This window comes from Apodemus sylvaticus, chromosome 10, assembly GCF_947179515.1.
Source record: "Apodemus sylvaticus chromosome 10, mApoSyl1.1, whole genome shotgun sequence".
NCBI lineage: Eukaryota > Metazoa > Chordata > Mammalia > Rodentia > Muridae > Apodemus > Apodemus sylvaticus.
The window spans coordinates 7,816,762-7,842,566 of record NC_067481.1 but is presented as its reverse complement, the minus strand read 5'-3'; the positions used below and the strand labels follow the sequence as shown (position 1 = coordinate 7,842,566).

The following is a 25,805-nucleotide window of genomic DNA, read 5'->3' as shown; positions in this document are numbered from 1 at the left end:
TTCTTAGCATGGAGAGCCCACGAAATTTGAGCCAATTGATTTGTACCACTCCATAGTTTTTAGGCCAATCAGTTTAAATTATCAGAGCCCGCACTCAGTGGACCAATTAGTGTTCTATAATGTCTACAGCTGCATAAACTCCTGCTTAGGGTAATGGCGTAAGTTTACAGAAGCAAGATAAGCCTAGCCCATTCATTTCCAGTTACCCTATGGGGCCAGGATCACCTATTCAAGGCCTTTCTGCTAGGTCTAAACAAAGGGCGGGCTCTGGAATGTGACCTTTAACCTAGTTTCTAACAAAGCGAGATGGTATTTTAAACTTCTGACTTCTTGGGGTCATTAGAGTTAGGCTGTATTATTTTCTATCCTTTCAATTTCAGTTCCCAGCAACCACATGAAGTGGCTCACAACCATCTGTAATGGGATCCGATGCCCTCTTCTGGTGGGTCTGAAGATAATGACTGTGTATATATATATAATGTCTCAGGTCACAGGTACCTGTGGCCTTTACGTATTTTGTTTTTTGCTTATTGGTGTGTGTGTGTGTGTGTGTGTGTGTGTGTGTGTGTGTGTGTGTGTGTGTGTGTGTGAGATATGCACATGGGCCAGAGGACAAAGGACATTGGATCTTCAGCTCTACCAACCCCTCCACCTTATTCCCCTGAGACAGGGTTTCTCACTAGACTGCAGCCAGCAACCCCCAGAAATAATCCTGTCGCCCCCACTGAAGCACTGGGATTACAGGCATGTGCCTATCACCCCCAGCTTTCTATGTGGGTGCTGGGCACGTGAACTTAGTTCCTCATGCATCTGCGGCCAAAGCTCCGATCCGTGGAGCCGCCCCCTTGCCTCTCAGGGAACCCGAGCTAAGCTCCATCTCTACTCCGGGCTTTCCCCAAAGTTCCCTCTGAAGGTCACTCACTGCTCATCAGGCTGCTAATAAGTAGCCAATATTAGGTGTTCACCGGGAGCCAGCAATCCTGGGTAGCACTAGATGTCTCACACAGAGCCCCAGGCCCCTGAACTGGGTGCCTCTGGGTGGGCATGGGGTAGGGCAATGGTCAGGTGGGAGGTGCCCGGGTACCCTCCTACACTAGTCATTCATGGGCTCATGCTGTATTCCTGAGTACCCTGCGGTGTAGGATGCTGCTTGGGGTGGGGATGCCTGAACACAACGTCTCAGGGCAGCCCCTCCCTCCCACCCCATCTCCCAGTCACTGCTGACTCTGGTGCCTTTCTGCAAGCCAAGCGACTGTTCACACCCCTGCCCAGCTGACTTCCGGGGGGTGGGATGATGGTGGTGGAGGAGTTGTAGAGCTCCGGGGAGTGCTGGAGAGGAAAAGCTTATATGCAGGTGACCTCACCGGCTCGAAAGTGGGCACGTGCTCTTGTGGCTTCTTCTGGGCTCTGCCTGCCCTTCAGGAACCGCAGCCTTGAGGAGATGAGTAAGAACTGCGTGGGAACTCCTGTAATTAGGCTGGTTTTCAGAGAAAACTGCAGCTCAGCACCGAGGTGACATGGGCTGTGGGACTTTTATGGGCTCTGCAAACTAGATGAAACCTAGGTTACCAAAGGTCTATAAGAAGCAGGGAGGTAGCCCTGCAGTGGTGGCACACGCCTTTAATCCCAGCACTTGGGAGGCAGAGGCAGGCAGATTTCTGAGTTCGAAGCCAGCCTGGTCTACAGACTGAGTTCCAGGACAGCCAGGGCTACACAGAGAAACCCTTTCTCGGGGGAAAAAAAAAAACAAAAAAACAAAAACAAAAAAAATAAAGAAGAAGAAGAAGAAGCAGGAAGGTGAAGACTAGAGAGATGGCTCTGTGGTTAAGAGCAATGACTGATCTTCCAGAAGATTCTGGGGTTGACTCCCAGCTCCCACAAGGGGAGATCACAAGGGTCTGTAACTCGAGTTCCAAGAGATCCAAGATAGGATGTTCTCTTCTAGCCCCCCTGGGCACTGCATGCCCAGGGTGTACAGATGGAAATGCAATCAGTACACCCAGACACAAAAGACAAACTTAAAACTTTAGGGGCTGGAGAGAGGGCTCAGCCTTTAAGAGCCCAGACTGCTCTTCTGAAGGTCCTGAGTTTAAATCCCAGTAACCACATGGTGACTCACAACCATCCAAAGCGGGATCTGACGTGTCTGAAGACAGTGACAGTGTACTTACATATAATAAATTAATCTTAAAAAATTAAACTTTAGTTCTTTTATTTAAAAATAAAATAAGAAAGGTGCCGGTGAGCAGCCTGGTACTTTTCTGCTTCCCTCGGCTCCCACAACCCCCATTTGCTTAGGAGTGAACCAGGTCCTGGCTCATCCTAGGGGACTGCACTCCCAGCTCGGAGCTCCCTCTTAGTCACTTGTGTAGTGAGTGACTCAAGAGACCTGCCACGTCCACTGACCAATACACTGAGATAAGAACGTCCCTACCATCCCCCATGCCTCCTAACACACAAGACTGAATGTTTGAACGTCCTTTACTTTCTCTGAGTTCTAGCACAGCAGAGGTTTCTGGGCAGTCTTGGTCACTCACAGTCCTGGGATGGAGTTTACAAATTATCATGTAACAGTTCCTGTCGCTTGGATCCGGGGTTAGCGTTTGTGGGCAAGACTCCCACACTCTTGTACTTCCTGTTTAGTCTGTTTTGTGTGTGTGTGTGTGTGTTGGGGGGTGGGTGTAAGAGAGAGAGAGAAAACAGAGGGAAGAGAGAGAAAGAAAGAGGAGGGGTGGGGGGAGAGAGAGAGACTTACGTTTGGTGGTTTTGGTGTTTTGGGCTTTGCTTTAGGACAAGGTTTCACTATTGAAACTAACCTAGACTTCTCTATATAGACCAGGCTAGCCTGGAAATCAGAGATCTGTCTGCCTCTACCTCAGGAGTGCTGGGATCAAAAGTTCCCCAGCCTGGTCTAGTTCTGTTTGTTTTGAGATGGTCTCAGATAGCCCACGCTGGCCTCTAACTTAGTTTGTAAGCCAAGTTTGAACGTCTGATTCTCTTGCTTCTGCTTCAGAGACTTAGGTATCAGTTTTCACTCAATTTCAAAATTACAAAAATGAAAACCAAACCACCACCAACAAAAACATGAAAGCAGAAGGTGACGGGGAATAGATATGATCAAAGTGTATTTTATGAATGTATGTAAACACCATAAGAAAAGTCTTTACCCTCTACTATGGATGAGCACTAACAAAAAAATGACTAGTTCAACACATCAGAAGTTCAAAGTTACGTGAAACCCTGTCTTAAAAAAAAAGAAAAAGGGACTGGGGGTGGAAAGGAAGTCAATGGTGTAATGGAGTAGGGATCTGCCTGGAGTTTATCCAGCACGGAGGTGGGGGTGGGGGTGGGGGACTGATCTAAGCAAAGAATTTCTGTTGTCAGTTATGCTGTGATTGGATGGAAATCTGAGAAGTTGGGGGGGAAAACCAAACTAGGACCTTATGAATGTCCCTAATTATATGACGTCATGCTGGCCTCCCAGGGCGGCTGAGCTGAACTTGCCAAGCACGTAAGAGCTAAAAGCCAAGAGAGAGCAAATGAGCCAGTGGTAGTCTGAGTGAAGGGAGAGTGGTGTGGGGCAGGAAGCCAGGGATAAAAATCATTGTCAGAATAAAAATGGTCGCAGTTTCCTGTCCAACTTCCCCCTTTTCCCTTGTTATCTGCACATGCAGTGCATGCTCTCTCTCTCTCTCTCTCTCTCTCTCTCTCTCTCACACACACACACACACACACACTCACGTGCCTCACTTTCTTTACCCGTGTGTCATCGGAGAGTCCCCCACCTTGCAACCCCAGCCAGCCACACTGCTCCATCCTGGAACTGATCTTCTAGTGACTCTGGTCCACATCATGAGCCACCCCCACTCCGGGAGTCACTGCCCACTCCTTCCCCTGCATCTCAAAACCATTTCCTAGGGCCCAGTTCCAGCCCCAAATCCCACATCTTAGTGACTCATTCTTTGCCTGACTCTATCCAAATCTCCCGTGCCCACGCCTGGCCTGGGGTTCACCTCTTTCTCCGGAGCCTGTAGGGACAAGCACAGTGCTGGCCGGGACTCACAATGGGCTGGATTATCTTCTGGGTCTGATTGCATGTTCTCCCCCATTATCCTGAAGAACTGCCACTGTTCTACTGTGAAGATGGAGAAAGTTAAGTCTCAGAAATGGAAAGTAGGGCTGGGGTATAGTTCAGTGGTAAAACTCCAGCCTGTCAGATGCAAGGCCCTGTTCAATCCCAGTACTGAAGGGTTGTCTTAAGACATCATTCGATCGATGCGAAGAGACACCACAACTAAGGCAGCTCTTATACAAGAAAGTTTTTAATTGGGAGTTTGCTTATAGTTTCAGAGGGTTAGTCCATATCATCAAACAGGGTGGTACGTGGGCAGACACGATGCTGGAAAAGTAGCTGAGGACTATATCCTGATCCACAGGCAGCAGGAAGAGAAAGACACTGGGCCTGGTATGAGCTTTTAAAGCCTCCAAGCCCACTCCCAGTGACACACTTCCTCCAACAAGGCCTTGCCTTCTAATGTTTCCCAGAAAGTTCATCCAGCTGGGAACTAAGCATACAAATGTATGAGCTATGGGTGTAATCTCATTCAAACTTCACAGGGGGTGGCAGAGAGAGTGATTGCTAAAATCACATGATAAGTACAGAACCAACCTCAGGTCCCAAACCCCTTAAGGGACACCTCTGGGAAAGTATTTGCAATTCTATAGTTTTCTTTCTCTTTAAAAAATCATATTGCTGGAGAGATGGCTCAGAGGTTGAACATACTGACTTCCCTTCCAGAGATCCTGAGTTCAGTTTCCAGCAACCATATGGTGGCTCAAAACCATCTGTAATGTGATCTTGGCACCCCCTTCTGGCGTGCAGACAGAACACTGTACATAATAAATAAATACACTTTTTAAAAATATCATTGTGTGTGTGTGTGTGTGTGTGATACATAGCACAAGTATGGAGGTCAGAGGACAACTTGAATTCAGTTCTCTTCTTCACCATGTGTGTCTGGGGCTCATCCCCAGGTCATAGAAGTGGTGGCAAGCCCCTTTCCCCACTGAGCCATCTCACCAGTCCTAGATATAGGACTACACCTCCCTTTAATTATTTTTAAATTACTGCATTATTATTATTGTGGGTGTGATATATGGCACATGTAGGGGCTCAAAGGACAACATTTTCCCACTTTTATGAAAAAAATCCATTCTTTTTTTCCACTTTTATGTGGTTTCTAGGACAAGCTTGTCTAGGCTTGTGCAACAAGAACCTTTTACTCAGCCATCCATCAATCCCTCCCACATATTCTCACTTCCTTGCCTCAAGCTCAGGAGAAACACATCTCTCTTGGTGTCATTCATGTGTCCGTCGGCTCATTCACTCATGCAGTGAAACCATATTTACAACGTGCCAACCACACAGCTAAGTCATACATACATTCAGCCTGACCCTCAAGGAATTTCCACTCCGGAGATGAATTCAGACCGGTGGTGGAGCAGAAGATAAGGCAGCAGAAGAGACCCGGACATTGTAGCAAACAGTGACAAATCAGACAAGATCAGATCTGAACTGAGAAGGCTTTTTCTGACCCAGGCGCGAGGCTTCCCACGCTCTGGTCCCTTTGATTGCGTTTTCGGGGGACTTTGCTAGATGTAGACTGTAGACTTGTGTAAGCATTTTGGCAAAGCTTTGGTTAACTTTCCTCCACCTCTTCCGCAGGACCTCCCCCCTCGCCTAGAAGGGAGGAGAGAAGGGGGTGCTTCCGATTAGAGGGACTAGTGTCACGTGCTCCAGATCGCCTTCCGAACGGCCTGCGTCTCGGCCCGGCCAGGGTTGCTAGGCAACCGGTAAACTCCGCAGCTCCAGCCGTTTGAGCTGCGCTGGATCCAGGACCGGTCTTGGGCGCTTCTCCTGGGCAGTGTGGAAAGAGACGGTGAGCCAGAATAAGGGGCGGGCGTCCTGGAGGACGGCCAAGCATAAAAGTAGACCTGGCAAAAGGAGGAAAAAGCCCTTGAGGGCAATAATCACCAACAGTGCAAGAAATTTAGGAGAACTGTCAGATGCTGGAATCAGGATCCGCGCTCTCCTCGCTGCATTAATCCTCGCTGCCCGGAATATTCTTCAGGCTCTAGGATCTCCTCAGCCTCCAAGCACCTTGTCTTCTGCACTTCTCCACCAGGCCCTGACCCGGGCTGTGACCCGGAGTGGGCGGGACCTCTTTCAGGCTTTCAGGTGAATGGAGCAAACGTTCAAGTCCCGGGAAGGAGGGGCTGTTAAGAAAAGAGCTTTCAGTTAAAAGTAGAGAGAGGGAACGGGATAGGCCGGTACACCCTGCACTCCGGGAAGCTGATGCAGGAGGATTGCCAAGAGTCAGAGACCAACCTAGACTACTCAGTGCGTTCTAGGCCAGTGGACTCAGAGTGAGAGTCTGTCTCAAAGACTGAGGGAGGGGACTGGAGGGATGTCTAAGAGTGTGTGCGTTCTTGCAAAGGACCGGGAGTTTGATTTCCAGCACCCACATCAGGTGACTCACAACCCCTGAAAGTCCAGTCCAGCTCCAGGGGATCTGACAGTGGCTTCTACTCCACCTGCACTTGTGTGCACTTACACACCACACACACACACACATGCACGCACACGCACGATTAAAATAAAGTGAAATTAAGAAAAACAGAATGGAGGCCGTAACATGGGCGATCACAAGAGCCTTGTGGGCTGGGCACAGGTACTGTATGTAAATGCACCTTTTCTTTTGCCCCTCCACCTGGGACTCCGCCTTTCATCTACATTAGGGTCAGGAGACTATTTTCCTAACCTTGTCCAGAAGGATCACAAAGACATGGGAAAGACACAGGAACCCTTCCTCTGTTTTCCACCCTCAAGCACAGCTCCTCCATTCCAGGCACACAGATGGGCTGCCCCAAGGGACAAGAACTGACCCTCCTCCTGGTCTCCTTCCTGCACTGACACCCCTGTTTCCTGCTATCTCCTGGCCTTTCCTCCCAGCTGTGTGTCACGCTTTCTGTTAAACCCACAGGAGGTTCTCTCCAGGACCTACTTTGCTCATTATCCTCGCAAGAGGCAATGTTTTTCTATTGGGCTAGGATGCAGGAAATTGATCATGTGTTTTGGTGTTTAGACCAGGGTGTGGCGATTCTTTATGGCCCTGGATTTGAGACTCAGTGGGGCCCCGTGTAGCTCAGTGGTAGAGCACTGGCTGGTATGTGAAAGGTTCTAAGAGTCCATATTTAGCTCTGTGTGTGTGTGTGTGTCTGTGTGTGTGTGTGTGTGTGTGTGTAAGGGGGAGGGAGATGGGGAGAAAGGGGGGAGAGAGAGAGAGAGGGAGAGAGAGAGAGAGAGAGATTGAGATTATGATTCTGCATGCTTCTGGGATTCTAGGTTCCCATGGGGGCAATGTTCCCCTGAAACTCATAGGCAACAATACTCCTGATGCCCTCTGCTACCCTTCCCCTTGAAGACACCCTGTTCAGCCCCTCCTAGGGGAGCCCCACTCTGCAGCACCTGTCTTCCAAAAGAGGGGAAAGGTCGCTGTGGCACTCTTGGCTGACCCAGCCATTTATCTTTGCGCCCTATCAGCTTGTGAGAAAAGAGCCTGCTCTGGGTCTTCCTGTCACCAGGCTAGCCTTTAAATATCCCCTCTGTCTGCCTCCAGACACAAGACAATGCCTCCGTTCTCCATGAGGTCTTGGCCTTGGGAAACACTAAGTAAGAAAGCAGAGCTGTTAGAATCAGATCGAGGCTGAAGAGGCTGGCGTTTTTTTCTTCCCGGAATTGTCTCATTCTCTTAAGTGTCCTTGTGTCATTGGGAGCCGGCTGTACCACAGCAATTGGAGATGGAGAGAGACAGCCCCTCTTTGCCGGCAGCCAGCTGCCAGGTCTGTGGTGGAAGACAGAGAGAACTTAATTGACTTTGCATTCCTTCCCCCAAGGCCTCAGTTCTGTCCATACAGAATGAAGGCGCAGGGCGGAGGGGGGGCACCCTTATGCAGACTGCGTCTTGGCTAGCCCCACCAGCCCCTCTGCTCCCTGAGCTATCTCTCCCAACCATAAGGGAGACTTTCCAAACCACATTCTCCGAGTGTATGGTTTGGGTTGGCTTGGGGGGATGGTTGGAAGCGTGCTTTTATTGCTTGTGTTTGTTTTTTGAGACAGTGTCTTCTGTAGCTCAGTCTAGCCTTGAACTAAGTAGCTGAGGCTAGCTTTAAATCCCAGTCCTTTGCCTCTACCTAGCAAGGACTGGGATTGCAGGCATCTGCAGCTATGCCTAGAAGATCATGCTGCCTTCAAGGAGCAATAATACATGGATGCAGAGAACCTGGGGAATTAACCTCTCATCCCTCTCTCCTGGCTCACCCCTGTTCCAGATGTTCCCTTCCACCCTGGCAACCTGCTTTTTGATGCCTCTCAGCCCTTCAGCTTTCAAACTCAGCAGGCAGAGTTGTGGCTCTGACTCCTTACGGCCCATGGCCCACGGAGCCTTATGGTTTCTGCTCTTACATTCAGAGCTACTGTCCATTTTGAGCTCATCTTTCACATACGGTATGGGACAGGGCTCTTCGCAATCTTTTGCTTCCACCTGCTGAAGAGACCAGTGTCTCCCTGTCACATCCCTTGGTGATTTGTCAGAGAGCAGCTGAGCATAAGCATGATGGTTTATCCCTGAGCTTTCAGTTCAGTCCCATTGATCATGTGTCTCTTTGCATCAGGAATCACTGCCTTCTTTACTTGTGCTTGGTTTGATTGATTGACTGATTGATTATTGATTGATTGATTATTGGTTGATTTTTAAAACTTTTTTTGAGTTTAGGTATCACTGTGTAGCTCTGACTAGTCTGACACTCATTCTGTGGATGAGGCTGGCCTAGAACTTGCAGTGATCCTCCTGCCTCTGCTTCTTCAGTACTGAGATTATAGACACCACTGTGTCTAGCTCATACTTGGGTTCTATTGTCTGTCTTCCCTCTCTTCCTTGTCTGTATGTGTGTTTGTCTGTCTGTCTCTTTGAAATGAGATCTTTTAATTAAAAAAATGTTGTTTTTAATATTCTTAAAATGTTTATCAGCCGGACAGTGGTGGTGCACACCTTTAATCCTAGCACTTGGGAGGCAGAGGCAGGCAGATTTCTGAGTTCGAGGCCAGCATGGCCTACAGAGTGAGCTTCAGGACAGCCAAAGCTACACAGAGAAACCCTGTCTCAAAACAAAACAAAACAAAACAAAACAAAAAGTTTCTCTTATGTGTATGAATGTTTTGCCTGCATGTATGTCTGGTACCCTCAGAGGCCAGAGGATGACATCAGACCTGCTGGAACTGAAGTTACAGATGGTTGAGAGCTGCCACGTGGGTGCTGGGAACCAAATTCCTCTGCAAGAGCAGGCAGGGCAAGCCGTTCACCTCCCAGTCATCTCTTCGGCACCAGATAGGGTCTGTGTAGCTCAGGCTGAAGTCCACGTCCATAGTACGGTGCTCTAGATGACCAGATGACCAGCCCCCTGTACTCAGTCCCCTAACGTGCAGGGTCAGAAGGATCAAGGTTCCTTTGCGTTAGGTGGAAGGCAGTAGGGATTCTTAGGACTTTGATAAGGAGCCCCTTCCTCACAGTGCGTTTGCATGCCAGCCCCCTTTACAGAATCCTTGCATCTGCGGTCAGCTCTGGAAAGAGTACATGACGGCCACAGACACACTGCCGGTGAAGGCGGGGCCAGATCCTAGGGTCTAGTTTCACCACACTTCCTTACAATTATTATTATTTTTAACTTACAGAGAGGGAGAGAGAGAGAGAGGGAGGGGGAGAGAGAGAGAGAGAGAGAGAGAGAAAGGATGTGCAAGATTCCGTGCATACACGGAGGTTAGATGACAACTTGTTGGAGACAGCAACCAGTTCCTTCCTTCCAAAACAATGAAGGGGCTCCAGGAATTGAACTCGGGTCATGAGGACTGTGCCATAAGCACCTTTACCTGCTGAGCCTTCTTGCTGGCCACAGTTCTCTCTATTCTCGGGGCTAAGTAGCACAAAGCAATGAGTTTCCAAGTCCCATACATTGAAGAAGCCACTTGGCTTTGCCCTTCTCGAAGTGGCCCACATGAAGGTCCAGTGGAGGCAGGGATTCACCGTGTGGCCACCGAGGTGGGTTCAAGCCTGGTGACCTGGCACTCGGGCATGGACGGATGAGTCTTCTGAACAGTTGTGGGAGCAGCTTGGTGACTTTCCGGAGATCCAGGCCTCTCTCATGTGTGTCCCATGTGGTTTAAATCTCGAGTGTGCAGGTGAATTCCGCTCAGCACTCACCAAGATGGCTTCCTGCCTCCGCTAAGTGTATTGATTCAATAGAAAGTGTGTAATTTTGTGGGTAAGAGTTTCGAAGCAGCCTAGCCAGTCTGCGTGTCAGCTGTGTGACGCCTGGCAAGTCACCTAAAGGGATGAATGTTCTTCAGGGAAAATGGTGATTCACTGCCCACCTGGGAGGGTCAGAGCAAGAACTAAACAGTATAATTTACACTTAGCATACACTTGGCGCTCAGATGAGTTAAGTGATTTTTGTTTGAGGAGATTTTTGTTCTTTTGTTTCTTTAAAGACTTATGTTCTTTTCCTGGCTATGGTGGTTCATGCAGAGGCAGGTGGATCTCTAACTTTGAAGGCAACCTGGTCTACATGGGTAGTTCCAGGCCGGATAGTGAGGAGTTGTCTCAAAATCAGATTTATTTAGCTGTGCACCGTGTGTGTGTGTGTGTGTGTGTGTGTGAGAGAGAGAGAGAGAGAGAGAGAGAGAGAGAGAGAGAGAGGTGGGGGTGGCATATACTACACATTCTCACAGAGGCCAGAAGGTGGCACTGGATCCCCTGATGCTAAAGCAGCTGGAGAACCTAACTCTACAAGAGCAAGTGATCTTAGTCACTGAGCCAGCCATCTCCACAGGCCATTTTAGACAAGGTCTCACTATATATATAGTGATATATATATCACAAGCTGCTTTCAAAGCATAGGATAGCCTTAAACTTGTAGCAATCCTCCTTCTTCAGTCTCCCAAGGGCTGGGAGTGTAAGTGTGAACCATCACACCTGGTGAAGGGTTTTTGGTTTTAAGTGTGTGTTGTCTGTCTGTTTTGCTTTTCTGTTTTGTTATTTGAGATGGGGTCTCAAGTAGCCCAGATTGGCTTTCAACTTGCTATGCAGTCTAGGATGATTTTAAACTCCTGATTCTCCTGCCTCTGCCTTCAGAGTGCTGGGATCACAGACATGTGCCTGACTGAATGGGATTATATTTTAAAGATTTTATTTGTATGTGTGGGGGTGGGGTGGGGGGAGTGGGGATGTTGCCTTCGTCCTGAATGTGTCTGGATGGGCCATGGAGGAGGTCAGAAGATGCTGAAGTCAGAAGACGGTGAGGTCAGAAGACGGTGAGGTAAGAAGACGGTGAGGTCAGAAGACTGTGAGGCCAGACGTCCTGGAACTGAAGTCATAGGTGCTTGTGATCTGCCTTATGGGGTCTGGGAATCCCATGGTCCTCTGGAAGAGCAGCCAGTGTTCTTTTTTCTTTTTCTTTTTTCTTTTGGATTTTTCCGAGACAGAGTTTCTCTGTGTAGCCCTGGCTGTCCTGGAACTCACTCTGTAGACCAGGCTGGCCTCGAAATCAGAAATCCGCCTGCCTCTGCCTCCCAAGTGCTGAGATTAAAGGCGTGCACCACCACTGCCCGCCCCCAGCCAGTGTTCTTAACCCCTGAGCCATTTCTCCACCCCCTACCTCCTCCAGATGATTTAAAACGAAACAAAACAAACAAACAAACAAAAAAAATAGGTGTCGCTTCTGGCGAGATCCCCTAACCTGGCCCTGCCTCTGATGGGACCTGGGGAGATGAGCGGTATCTGGGTGGGACCTTCACCAGTCTCACGCTCTGCTCCACCTCCCACAGCCGCAGCCGCGGCAGCTGCAGCCATGGAGATCGTCTACGTGTACGTGAAGAAGCGCAGCGAGTTTGGGAAGCAATGCAACTTCTCAGACCGCCAGGCTGAGCTGAACATTGACATCTCACCGAACCCCGAGCTGGCCGCACTGTATGTGGAGCGGAACCCAGTGGACACAGGCATCCAGTGCTCTGCCAGTATGTCAGAACATGAGGTGGGTTCCTGCCCTGAAGACGCAGGGTGGTCAGTGGGGAGATTGGCTGACCTGGAAACTAGGTAGAGGTGCCGAGAATAGGTGCAGGAGGTATGTGGGTGGAGTCACCCCAAGAGCCAGGATGAGGAGTAGACAATACCCACTCTTCTTGGGCCAGAGTAGTTGTGTCCGACCTCTTGTGTGTCTCACAAAAGGCACAAGGCGAAGTCCGAGCTCTGAATTGCTACTGGTGGGCAGTCTCTGTGATGTAGAAGGATGAAGGGTTACTCAGTGTTACTATGCTATCCCCCAGGAGGGATGGGTGGATTCCTAGGCCTAGTCAGCTTCAGATATGGCTGAGGACATCTGCGAATGTGGTCCAGCACAAACCGGTGAATCTACTTAAAACATTATGAGAATTTTTTTGTATGTGTGATTTTTCTTTTTCTTTTTTTTTTTTTTTAAATATGTAGCCAAGTGGTCATGTATTCTAACTTGGCCTTGAACTTGTCAAGAGAAGGGTGACCTTGAGGTTCTGATCCTCCTGCCTCCGTCTCCCAAGTCTGTTTTATTTTTAAGATTACATCTATTTCCTGTGTTCAGCAGTGTGTGTGTGTGTGTGTGTGTGTGTGTGTATGTTGACAATGTGCTTACTGAGTATGAACTTTGTAGATGATAGTGTTGGTCATACTGCAATATCAAAAAAATGGGATATACCTAGAACCAAAATGTTCCTCCTAAGAGTACTGGGGCCTTTGAGATGATTCTGGGCCTTTGGGCCTTCTGAGAGAACTATTCAGAAGGGCTAAAGAAAAAGAAAGTGTTATGCGGGCGACTCCCATTGGAATGGGTTAGGCCCCCAGGGACACCGAGTCCCCACACAGTAAGGGATCAACCCTTGATTCTGTCAGCCACACCGAAAACCATGTGACATGGACTAACCCATCTTACCAGGATCAACCAGTATCACTTGATTTGTCCAGAGCACTCTTTTCCCAATCTCATGGGCATGGATGACCCTGACGACCTTGGCGTGAATGAGCTGAATTGCTGTTACTGATTCCCAGTCTCTGTGATACTGAGGGATGAAGGATTATTCACTGTTGATATGATATCTCCCAGGATGGGTGGGTGGACTCCTGGACCTATTTAAGGTAAAGATGGGACTAGGGTTTCCATGACCACCACTGTCCCCTGTAAGGCTTTCGAGGTAGTGCTGTTGAGGACCAGAGAGGGCCTCCTCACATTGTGGCTTTGGTCAGGACACCCCTTCTTCAGTATTCCCTGAAGAGCTTAGGGTCCCAAGACCCAGGTTTGCAGAAATGGCTGAATACTTAGCCCAGAGATAAATGTCTTCTCACCCATGGTTCTGTTCAGGCCAACACAGAACGGTTTGAGATGGAGAGCTGTGGGGTTAACCATGTCGAGGGGGGCTGGCCCAAGGATGTGAACCCCCAGGAGCTGGAGCAGACCATCCGCTTCCGGAAGAAAGTGGAGAAGGACGAGAACTACATCAACGCTGTCATGCAGCTGGGCTCGGTGAGCCTCCCTCCAGCGCCAGCTGTCCCACACCACTACTCCCTGCTCTGACTGTGCTCTGCAGGCTGTGTGTAGCCCCGTGTAGGGGGTAGCTCTCAGCCAGGGAGGTGGAAACTCACTGTTGACCATAAGGATCTAGGCAAACGTGTTTTAGGAGGAATCTAAAATGCTTGGAAAAGGGCTGGCAAGATGGCTGTGTTGGTAGAGGTTCTGGTTCCCATGGCTGATCACTTGAAGTCCTAGAACTCTCATGATAGTAGGAGAGGGCTCACTCCTATAAGCTGACCTCTGACCTCCACATATGCGCAACGGTGAGCATGTTCCCCCCCCCCCCCCAGTAAACCCCAAGGCTTGCACAACAAAGGCTACCCTAGAAGAGCCTTTCCAATCAGCCAGTAGTGTTCATTCAGGCACTGAACTGAATTTCAACCCTCTGCCAGACACAGCAGAGGCTGCAAACTGAATCTCACATGCCTCCTGCTCCCAAACAGTTTGTAACTCACTCCACAAATCCAAGACAGACAGACACACTGACCTCACCAGACACCCTTAAAAGACACACTGTCAGAGACAGGGACACTCCTGTTTGTCCCGTAAGGAGGGAATTTCCTGCTAAAGGGATTAAAGAAGGCTCCTGATAGAAGGGTCCGAGAATCCCTGAAAGAAGTCCCCAGACCCCATAGTATGCAAAGAGAAAGAGCATTTATTCTGCAGGAACATCCATCATGCAGGGTCAACCATTCAAGCAAAATGGCGACCCTGAGGGAAGCAGGCCCCTTTTAAGGCTAGTCAGGGGTTCTCCATCTGCGGTTGGGTCACCTTCCTCAGGATTGGTTGGGCTTATGGTATGAGATATTCATACACTTTTGGTTGGTTTGTACCACGAGGGAGAGAGGACTTTTTTTTTTTTTAGGGACTTTTGTGAATCTGTTGTAAGCTCCTGTCCTGACATTGGGGCAGTTGCTGATTGGCTGTCCTTTTTCTGTGGTTTTCCCGAGAAGCCTGGGCTGTCCTGGGGAATTGAAGCTTAAGGATAGCGTGGCAGCCTGTTCTAAAGTGGGGTGTGTTAGGTCCTCTCACCAGAAGAGTGTTGGGTTTGGACTAGACCGTGATGAACGTCAGAAATGTTGCGGGGTGGCTCTCTTCAGTGCTAAGATTTCTTGGCTTGGCGTCTCCTCAGATCATGGAGCACTGCATCAAGCAGAACAATGCCATCGACATCTACGAGGAATATTTTGATGACGAGGAGGCCGTGGAGGTAACTGAAGAGGCACCTTCAGCCAAGACCATCAACGTCTTCAGGTAGCTCTAGAGAGAGGTGTCAGCTCCCCTAGACCTGCCCAGTGAGGATGCTGAGAACCACTCTACAGGAATCTGATACCCTCTTCTGGCCTACATAGGCACCAGGCATGCATGTGAGGCCCGTACATACATACAGGCCAAACACTCATACTTGTAAATAAACAAGCAAACAAACAAACCTCTTTTTTTAATTTTAATTTTTTTTTTAAACAAACCTCTTACAAATTAATTGACTTTACGGGCTGGTGAGATGGTTCAGTGGTTAAGAACACTGGCTGCTCTTCCAGAGATCCTGAGTTCAATTCCCAGCACCCATTTCTAAAGGGGTCTGATGCCCTCGTCTGGCATGCAAGTGTATATACATGCAGGGTACTACTCATATATTAAAAAAACATACATAGATGAAAAATTATTTTCAAAAATTGGCTTTAGTTTTTCACATAGTTCTAGGCCTTCCGCAAAACTGAGTAGAGAGAGCCGAGAGTTCTCGGATAACTCCCTCCCTCCCGCCCTGAGCACACAGTGTGATAGTCCACACACCTATGGTTCTAGCACTTAGGCTGAGGCAGGAGGATTGAAAGTTCTAGGCCAGTCTGGGTTACTTAGTGAAACTTTGTCTTAAAAAAGAGGGGAAAAATCAAACATGGTGGCACACACCTGTAATCCCAGCACTTGAGAAACTGAGGCTGGAGTATCAGGATACACAGGGAGTCTGAGGTGAGTCTGGGCTTCTAAGACCCTGTCTTTAGAAAAGGAAAGACAGTTCAGAAAGAGGGAAGGAAGAAGGGAGGAGAGAAATAAATAAGGAAGGAAAAAAGGAAGAAAGGAAGGAAGGAAGGAAGGAAGGAAGGAAGGAAGGAAGGAAGGAAGGAAAACCGATGCAGAGGCATGATTTCCACTAGGGGGCACTCATGGGCCTCATAATCTGTGGATTTGGACCAACAACACAGAGTGTGTTTTCATTCCCTTCCCTTTTCATTCTCCTGCCCTCCAACTCCTGTGGCCCCTTTACTCTGGCCTCCTTCACTCACAGATGGGTCCGTGTCTCTGAATCTTTTCTTCCCCTCTCCCTCCCTAAAGTTCTTTCTTTCCGAGACAGGCTGTCCTGTAGTTCAGGCTGGCTCAGGCTCACTATGAAGCACTCATTCGAGTTCCTTCTGTCTCTGCCTCCCAAGTGCCGGGATTACAGCCCTTGTTTTATGTAGGGCTGGGGATCAAACTTCATGCATGTAGGCAAAGGTTCTAGCAAGAGAACTGCTTCTCTTTTGTTAGGATTGGGGTTGGGGTATAAGGGGTGCTGACACAGCTGGACAGGACTCCCCGCCCAGCATGGTAGCACACACCTTTTGATCCCAGCTCTAGAGAAGCAGAGGCAGGCAGATTTTGGTAAGTCCAAGTCCAGCCTGGTCTACAGAGTGAGTTTCAGACTAGCCGGAGCTACACCATGAGACCCTGCTTTAGAGGGGAAGGGGGTAACTGTTAAATAAAGCTCTTCAGGATGACATGACGTAGCATCAGTCAGATAAGCAGATACTGTCCTGCAGGGGACACAGCCTGGGTTGGCAGTGCATGTGTGTGCCCAACATGTTCATAGTCAAGGGTTCTGTCCTAGTACCTTCTATACTGGGTGTGATGGTACACGCCTGCAATCCCAGTACTGGAGGCAGATGGATCAGAAAGGTTATCCTTAGTTCAAGACCAGCCTGGGGGACATGAGACCTTGCCTTAAAAAATAGTTAGCTTCTAGATTTCACTCATTTGCTTCCTGGTTAATTCCTTGTACATTCTAGGCAAAGTTTGAGATTGTTTTTCTATTTAAGGGAGTCTGTCAACTTTGGGGTTTCTGTATGGTTTGGGCGTTGTTTGTCATTTGTTTGAGACAGGATCTCTCTGTCGCCCAAGCTGGCCTCTGGAGTGGTGCTGGGTCACAGGCAGGAGCACCTACTACCTAGCTTCAGCCTCGTAAAAGCAATTTCTAAGAGAAAGCAGTTGCACAGATCTACTTGGTTTTTTTTTTTTTTAAAGGAATCTGATAAATGCAAAACTGGGGGACTATTCCCTCCATTCCCTGCTTTCTCCGCCTTTCCCCTCCAGGGACCCTCAGGAGATCAAGCGGACAGCCACACACCTCTCCTGGCACCCTGATGGTAACAAGAAACTGGCAGTGGCCTATTCCTGCTTGAAGTTCCAGCGTGCGCCCATGGGCATGAGCCACGACTCCTACATCTGGGACCTGGGTGAGAGACGGGTGGTCTCACCTGCCAGAGAGGACTTCGGGGGTGGGGTAGGAGGGGGCAGGCCAGCAAAACTTGGGGAGCTGAGGGTAGAAATAAGAGGTCAAACACAAGTCAGGCGGTGGTGGCGCACGCCCGTAATCCCAGCACTCTGGGAGGCAGAGGCAGGCAGATTTCTGAGTTCAAGGCCAGCCTGGTCTACAGAGTGAGTTCCAGGACAGCCAGGGCTACACAGAGAAACCCTGTCTCGGGAAAAAAAAAAGATATTATTGCTTGCGGGGAGGGTATGTGTGTCATGGTATATGTGTGGAGGTCCGGTGACACCTTTGTGGGGTCAGTTCTCTTCTTCTACCTTTATCTGGGCTCTGAGGACTGAGCTCAGGTCACACCCGGCTTGGGCAGCAAGTGCTTTCACCTGATGGGCCATCTCGCTGGCCCCAAGAGCAGACTTTACTTAAAACCTCTGTGGATTTACTTAATGTCTCTGTGGACTTGGACCTGGCTGAAGCAGCGAAGGAATGAAGAAAAGACAAACACAGACACACATTGAAAAGCCGGGGTGGGGCGGTCTGGGCTCTCTGCTGGAGGAATCTCAGTATCCCGGAAGCTCAGCATGTTGTTGTATGAGTTGAACAGAGATGGGGGGTGCGGGGGGGGGGTCATGGAATACAGCTGAACACGGATACAGGGGTATCCCATACACATGAACCAGCAGGCAGGGTCATTCTAGACACCTAGATCATGGAGGCGGGCTTAGCTAATCGTGGTAGGAGTCATCTCTGCAGGGGAGCAGTCTTCAGGCCACAAGTACCTGGTAGACATTCTCTGCACACACTGTCAACACTCCCTCTCAGTCCACTGAGGAAGGCTTTGCCATTTCCCTCAGAGCCTCACCCCAAAACTTCATCAGGGGATGCGTGTGTTGGGGTAAGGCTTTGCCGTTCCTCCAGGACTCTGAGACTCTGGGGTCCTTGGCACGGCTGCGCCTATGTCAACAGCTCACAAGTACACATCCACTCAGGACTTCACCACACTCTACACCTTGAGATCAAAATTATTTCACACCGGACCTGGGGAATGGACTAGAACTGGAATTCAGAACATGAATACGCACCTCAGTCCCCACCTCTGACCCCCAATAAAGCCACCAGCCAAGATTCAGGCAAAAGAGACCAAAGGGAGGGGGAGGGGAAGGGCTGCTCTGATGATTTTCTCATCCTCTGCTTAAGTGATTGGCCCTCTTCATTCTAGAAAACCCCAACCGACCTGAGATCGTCCTGAAGCCGTCGTCTCCTCTCGTCACCCTCGAGTACAACCCCAAGGATTCCCACGTGCTGCTAGGGGGCTGCTACAACGGGCAGATAGGTAAGGAGGACCCTGACCCGCCATCAGCAGCCAGGACTCTACTAACACACACACACACACACACACACACACACACACACGTCCATCAGGGCTAAGCCTGGACTTAGCAAGCAGGAAGACCATTTAGGAAGCTAACCATTGCACTCACCTAGGAGTTGGGATTATGCTGATGGTTTGGGCTGGCCTCCAGTCATAATCATTGAGGTAAGTCTAACGTTAGCAGGAAATAAGGTTTTTAAAATAATTCAGGCTGGGGTGACGGTTCAGTGGGTAAGGGCGCCTGTCACCAAGCCTGATGACCTGAGTTGACCTGTGGGACCCACATAGCGGACAGAGAGAACAGCCGTCCTCTAGCCTTTACGTGTGTGCCACGGCCTGCGTGCAGCTGCACACGCATAGCATACATGCATAATAAGTAAGTGCGTAAATAAATAAATAAATAAATAAAATATAGGGTTTATTTTTAAAGCAATAGTTCAAATAAAATCAAGCACCAGGGCCTGAGATGGGGGCTGCTGTGGACTCCTGACTTGAGAGAGGTGTCTGGAAAAAGTACATGGGGTGATGGTGGGTGATGGTGGGTGACAGTGGGTGATGGTGGGTGATGGTGGGTTTGCCCACGCAGTTGGGCAGTGTCGCCTCCTGTGTGCCCACTGCTGTGACGCAACGTATGAGAGGAGAGACTTCAGGGAGGAAGAGTTAGTTTGCTTCCCGATTCCTGAGGGAACAGCCATCAAGGTAGGAATGCTTTCCCTCGCGGAGCTCCTGCCTGTCACCTCCTGCCTGTCACCTCCTGCCTGTCACCTCCTAGTCTGCCAAGAGGAGGCCGGTTTGTGTCCTAAGAACCGACGTCTGGCTTTATTACATTTCTCGGTGTCTTCTTTTCATCGCTCACTTATTTTTTTTCCTTACTTCAATTTTTATTCCATTTTGTGTTTCAGGTGTGTGTGTGTGTTGTAGTTTCAGGTATGTGGACATGTGTGAGTGTATGTATGTGTATATGTGTGTGTTATAGTTTCAAGTGTGTGTGCGTATATGTGTATGTCAGTTGTTTCAGATGTCTGTATGTATGTGTGAGTTGTACTTTTAGAGGTGTGTGTGTGTATGTGAGTTGTAGTTTCAGAGATGTTTCTCTGTGTGTTATAGTTTCAGGTATGTGTATGTGAGTATGTGAATTGTAGTTTCAGAGGTGTGTGTGTATGTGTGTATGTGTGTGTATGTGTATGTGTGTGTATGTGTGTGTATGTGTGTGTATGTGAGTTGTAGTTTCAGAGGTGTGTGTGTGTGTGTGTGTGGTGTAGCCCAGGCTGCTGATTTTGCTGCCTCCACCTCCCACATGCTGTGTTCGCTTTCCTCATCCAGCTTTTATTTTGTTTGCGACAGCCTCTCACTGTGCAGCTCCTGCTGACCTGGAACTTGCTGTGTAAACCAGGCTGGCCTTGAACGCACAGAGATCTTACTGCTTATGCCTCCTGGATGCTGAGATTAAAAGCATACACCCCCATTTCCTGTCTCTCTCTCTTTTTAAATTTATTTTTATTTTAACATTTTATTTTGTGAGGCAGGGTCTCCCTATGAGCACATACAGGAGTTGAACTCACTCTGTAGCCTAGGCTGATCTCAAACTTGCATTCATCCTCCTGTCTCAGCTTTTGAGCTCTGGAAGTATAAGTCTGGGCCACTATGCTTAGCTTTGCTTGGGGTTTAATTACTCTTGTTTTTTTTTATTTACTTTCATTTTTAACTTTTGTTGGTTGGTTATGTCGAAGTGTGGGTATGTGCACCTCGGTGAAGTGCCCATGATGGCCAGAAGGGGGCACCAGAGTCACAGACACTTTGTGAGCTTCCTAGTCTGAGTGCTGGGAAACCCAATTCAGGTCCTCTGCAAGAGCAGTATACACTAATAACCACTCTGCCACCTCTCCAGCCTTTTAATATATTTTTGTTTTAAATAAGGGGGTCTTCCTTTATAGCCCAGGCTGGCCTTAAACTCTTGGTTCCCCGAGGAAACAGTCCCGGTCTCTCTCAGACCTAATACCCCCACAGGGGAGCAGCCAGGCTGTGTCACAGCTATGGGCCCCATACATATCCCTGCTTATTATCAAGAGTGCAGCGAAGCTAATGCCATGACTTATTCAGCAGCCCGCCTCGCTCATTATTCATGAGCCCTGTCCGTGGCTTTTCAAACTCGCTCAGAACAGCTCAGTTGTTACCCTGTTACCATAGGACGTCTGTGATCACAAGACCCACCCTGGAGGGCTGCTTTGCAGAGAAATCAGTCAAAGGAACACATTTCTGGACCTGGCCTGGCCAGGGGTAAAGGTTTCAGATTTAGGGACTAGTAGGTCAAAACTCAAGAGCAAGTTAGTATGTTGGTCGGTTTATAAAAGTGTCTTTCCTGGAAATGGCTCTGTGGGACCTGATGGCCCTCAGGATGCTGAGAAAGCCAGATACCTCAGGGCAGGAAACAGGCAGGCTTCACCCCTCTGTTGGCAAAGCACAGATAAGGGGTCACAGGAGAGACTTGAAACTGCCCGTGAGTTTTCCTTTTTAAATTTTTTCTTTTAGTTATGTGTGTGTGTAACAGCATGTGTCGTGTGTGTGTGTGTGTGTGTGTGTGTGTGTGTGTGTGTGTGTGTGTGTGTGTAGGTTAGAAAATGCCATCAAACCCTCATAGCTGCCCATATTGGCATTGTGAGCTGTCCACTCTGGATGCCAGGAACCAAACTCCAACACTCTGCTAGAGCAGTAAGCGCTCTTAACTGCTGGGCCACCTTCCAGCCCCCTCTTTATTTTATCATTTAAAATATCCTGCATGTGTGTTTGTCTGTGGGTGGGTAACCTCTGCAGCTGGAGTTACAGGGAGCTCCGAGCCACCTGGGGGTGGGTACTAGGAACAGAACTCCATCTAGCCCTCTGTAGGGGTGGCAAGGGTTTGGAACCGATGCGCCATCTCTACTGCCCTCTATTTTTATTTACTTTTATTTATTTTTAATTTTTATTTTTCTTGTTTTTTGTTTTTGTTTGGTTGGTTTTGGTTTTTTGGATTTTTTTTCTTTTTCTTTTTGTTTTAGAGACACGGTTTCTCTGTGTAGCCCTGGCTGTCGTGGAACTCACTCTGTAGACCAGGCTGGCCTCGAACTCAGAAATCCACCTGCCTCTGCCTCCCAGAGTGAGGCGTGTGCCACCACCGCCTGGCTTTTTTTTTTTTTTTAATTCTCATTTTTAACATTTATTGTGTGGGAGGGTTGTATGTGTATATATACCACAGCAAGCAGGTAGAGTCCAGAGGACAACAGGAAGGAGGAGTTGGTTCTACACTACCATGTGGATCTCGGGGTTAAACTCAGGTTGTCAGGCTGTGAGAGGCAGCCTTACCCAATGAGCCGTCTCACTGGGCGTCTTTGTATCATTATTGTTATTCGATTTTTAGACTCATTTATTTAAGTGGGTGAGTGTTTTGCCTGCATGTATGCATATACCATATTAGGTATGTCTAGTTGTCAGAAAAGGCATGGGGTCCGTTGGAACTGGATTTACAGATATGGTTGTGAGCTACCAGGTCGGTTTCAGGAATCAAACCCAGGTCCTCTGACTGGATGACGAGAAGCTTAACCCACTAAGGCATCTCCTCAGCTGCCCCTCCATGTGTTGCTTGCACCAGCATGTTCATACAGTAGGGAGATCTGCCCACGCATGGCCTTACCTTGGAGGGCCTGGGCCTGTGCTTCCCGCCCCCACGCCCCCATCCTGGCCACACCCCTTTGCTGGGCTAGCTCAGCCTTCAACCTCAGCTCCCAGCTGCTTTCCCTTCAGACCGGAGCAGCCTCTCCACCTTCTGGCCCCACTCCCGCCTCTCCTGGTACCCAGCCTGGTCCCACGCGCTTCACCAGGGTGTAGGGTGTCACTCAGAACAGGGCTGGGCACCATGGGATACTTGGAGCCTGCAGTCCAGGCGTCTCTGCAGTAGACTGTGTGGGGCTGGTATAGATTTCATACAGGGTGGTTTGAAGGTAGCCCTGATTCTAAAAACCCAGATAATTTCCAAACCCAGACACATTATTCCTCCAACTCCACTCCTTTACCAGACAAGGAACTGTGCCTTCTTCACAGGCACACAAACAACCACCCCAAACACAGCTCTTACCTCAAAGGAAAATGAGAGACAATTTATTCTAGAGTCAAATATGGATGTCCATGATTCAGAAGCACAGATAATTTTTACCCTGGACACTGAGTTCCGACCTGAAAACAGTTTCATGAAGCTCATAGAGCAGCACAACAGAAAACCACTAACCAAGGGCCTTTGGGGTAGCACGGCGGAACCATAAAGGACAGCTCAAGTCTATAAACCCAGCACCTTGGAGGTAGAGGCCAGAGAGTCAGTAGTTCAAGGCCATCTTTATCTATATAGCAAGTTGGAGGCTAGCCTGGGCTACATGAGACCCTGTCTCAAGAATTCAAAACAAAACAAATGAATGCCCAGCCACCTCCCATGGTCAGATATCGATAAAGACAACAGACAGTTGGGTTAGAACATTCCAGAACAGGCCTCAGGTCTCACACATATCTTTTTGTGTCTTATTTTTGTGTATTTTGAGACAAGGTCTCACTATATAGCCCTGGCTGGCCTGGAACTCATTCTGTAGACCAGGCTAGCCTCCAGCTCAGTGTCAACCCTCCCCAGTCACAGAAAAACTTCCCTGCAGGCTTGGTCAGTTTGCATTTCCAGGAACTTGAGTTCACAGCATCGTTTTCTCCCCCTGTCAGCCTGCTGGGATACCCGGAAGGGCAGCCTGGTGGCAGAGCTGTCCACCATTGAGTTCAGCCACCGAGACCCAGTGTATGGCACCATCTGGCTGCAGTCAAAGACGGGCACCGAGTGCTTTTCAGCGTCCACGGATGGGCAGGTACCACCCGGCTGGGCCACCGAACTATACCCCAGCCCTCTCTTTCTAAAAAAACAAAAACAAAAACAAAAACAAAAAAACACCAGGTGTGTGCCCTGGTGCCCATGTGGGATCAAACTCTGGTCTTCAGGCTTGGTAGCAAGCACCTTTACCTTCTGAGACATCCCACTGTCCTAACCTCTCCCCGTTTTACCACTGAGTAGTAAGACATTCCAAAGAGTCGATCTCTGAAATGCCTCCTTTGTCCACGACCTCCCAAGTCCCTCCCCAGGGAAACGGTTTTCTGTGTCTGCCCTGAGAGATGCTCTCTGCATGTTCAAGCAAATATCTCTCTCTCTCTCTCTCTCTCTCTCTCTCTCTCTCTCTCTCCCTCCCTCCCTCCCTCCCCCCCTCCCTCCCTTCCCCAACTCGGAACTCTTTCCCACCTGTCTTGTACCTGCTGTGCTCCTGGAGCCTACTCAGAGCCTACTTGGCGTCACGAGGTGTGGTTCTGTGCCTGCAGATGGCTTGCTGTAGGTCTGTTGTGCTTTATTTCAGAAGAGCTTATATTTTGCTAGCATCAGAAAAGGAAGAGCGAGAAGTGCATTTGCGCCTAGGTCATTACACATCCACACAGGCAAATCTAAGGCATATATTGCTGCTGCTGGAGGGACTGCTAGATCAATGAATATGTGTGCTTTTTATTTTTATTTTTATTTATTTATTTATTTATTTATTTTGGTTTTTTGGATTTTTTTTTTTTTGAGACAGGGTTTCTCTGTGTAGCCCTGGCTGTCCTGGAACTCACTCTGTAGACCAGGCTGGCCTCAAACTCAGAAATCTGCCTGCCTCTGCCTCCCAGAGTGCTGGGATTACAGGCGTGCGCCACCACTGCCCGGCTTTTTTTTTTTTTTTTTTTTTAAGATTTCTTTATCTCATGTATGTGAGCACACTGTCGCTGTCTTCAGACACACCAGAAGAAGGAATTACAGATGGTTGTGGGCCACCATGAGATTACTGGGAATTGAACTCAGGACCTCTGGTAAAGCAGTCAGTGCTCATTACTGCTGAGCCATCTCTCCAGCTCCCTTATTAGTATTTTTTTTTTTTAAGATAGGATCTCATGTAGTCCAGGTCAGCCTCAAACTCCTAAACTTTCTGTCTCACCTCCTGAGTGCTGGGATTTCAGACACATGTTACCATGCCTGGGTCCTGTGTGTTGTTTTCGTCTTGCTGGTTACTGCTGTATAGGGGAGTCTTGTAGAAAATAGCTGCTTGTGCCTGTATCTACATTGTATACAGTTTGCATTTGTAAGTCTTAACAACGTGTTTGTTCTCATTGATTCCATATCCTTTGAGCTCATAAATAGTTTGGGGGTGGGGACGGGGCAATTGTCTGGGTCTTCACGGTCTCAGCCGCCCTTCCCTGCCAGGTCATGTGGTGGGACATCCGCAAGATCAGTGAACCCACCGAAGTTGTCATCATGGACATCTCCAGAAAGGAGCAGCTGGAGAACGCCCTGGGCGCCATCTCCTTGGAGTTCGAGTCTACCTTGGTGGGTGGTTTTTTTTTTTTTTTTTTTTTTTTTTTTTTTTTTTTTTGTTCTCCCTTCCTCAACTTCGCTTGCTGGGACTAGGGACAGACCTGGGCCGGTGCAGAAGAAGCAGGGAGGAGATCGGGCAACCTTACGCCTTCTGACGGCTTTACAGCGACCTTCCAGCAGGGGGCAGCAGAGCACCTCCAGGAAGGCTGCGGTTGACACCCGCTTGAGGCCGCTCCTGAGCAGAGGCGAGCTTTAAAATCAGAGAAGCCCAGTTTTAAGGGAAGATCCCTGCCTGGAACCGATATCCCCACTGCTTTGGCTTCATTTGAAGCCCTAGGCTGGTCGTTTTCCTTCCTCGGGGGCAGAAAGGAGTGTTGAGGAAGGAAGCCAAGAACAGAGGAGCCTGGTGGGAAACCGGAGGGCAGACCGGATTAGGACGAGTCTCAACAGACAAGAAATGGTAAAAGAAAGTTCCAAAGCCAGGAACACAGGTGCATGCCTGGAATCCCAGCGCCTTTGAGCTGGAGGCAGGAAGATCAGGAGTTCAAAGTCATACCTAAGAAGTTTGAGGTCTTGTTTTGTTGTTTGTTTGTTTAAATTCAAAACGAACAACAACAAAACAGAAAAACAAGAAGCCAGACGGAGCTTTTGCATTTGCTACACAAGCTTGACCTGAGTTTAATTCCTGAATCCCGCTATGGAAGGAAACAAACTCCCGGAAATTGGGGGGGGGGGGGGGGGGACAGAGAGACAGAGAGAGAGAGAGAGAGAGAGGAGAGAGAGAGGAGAAGGAGGAGGAAAATAAACAT

At 48.9% G+C, this 25,805-nt stretch overlaps 1 protein-coding gene across 1 annotated transcript in view; it reads left to right on the top strand.

Annotated features, from left to right (window-relative positions):
- Nucleotides 1-5,987: 5,987 nt before the first annotated feature.
- Dnai2 (dynein axonemal intermediate chain 2) overlaps nucleotides 5,988-25,805 on the top strand; it is a 32,378-nt gene continuing 12,560 nt past the window's right edge. Inside the window, exons 1-8 of the mRNA XM_052197252.1 lie at nucleotides 5,988-6,238; nucleotides 11,939-12,144; nucleotides 13,501-13,662; nucleotides 14,843-14,964; nucleotides 17,059-17,201; nucleotides 18,450-18,563; nucleotides 23,334-23,473; nucleotides 24,886-25,008. Of these exons, the coding sequence (XP_052053212.1) occupies nucleotides 11,962-12,144; nucleotides 13,501-13,662; nucleotides 14,843-14,964; nucleotides 17,059-17,201; nucleotides 18,450-18,563; nucleotides 23,334-23,473; nucleotides 24,886-25,008 (987 nt within the window). The 5' untranslated portion in view covers nucleotides 5,988-6,238; nucleotides 11,939-11,961. The remainder of the gene's footprint in view (nucleotides 6,239-11,938; nucleotides 12,145-13,500; nucleotides 13,663-14,842; nucleotides 14,965-17,058; nucleotides 17,202-18,449; nucleotides 18,564-23,333; nucleotides 23,474-24,885; nucleotides 25,009-25,805) is intronic.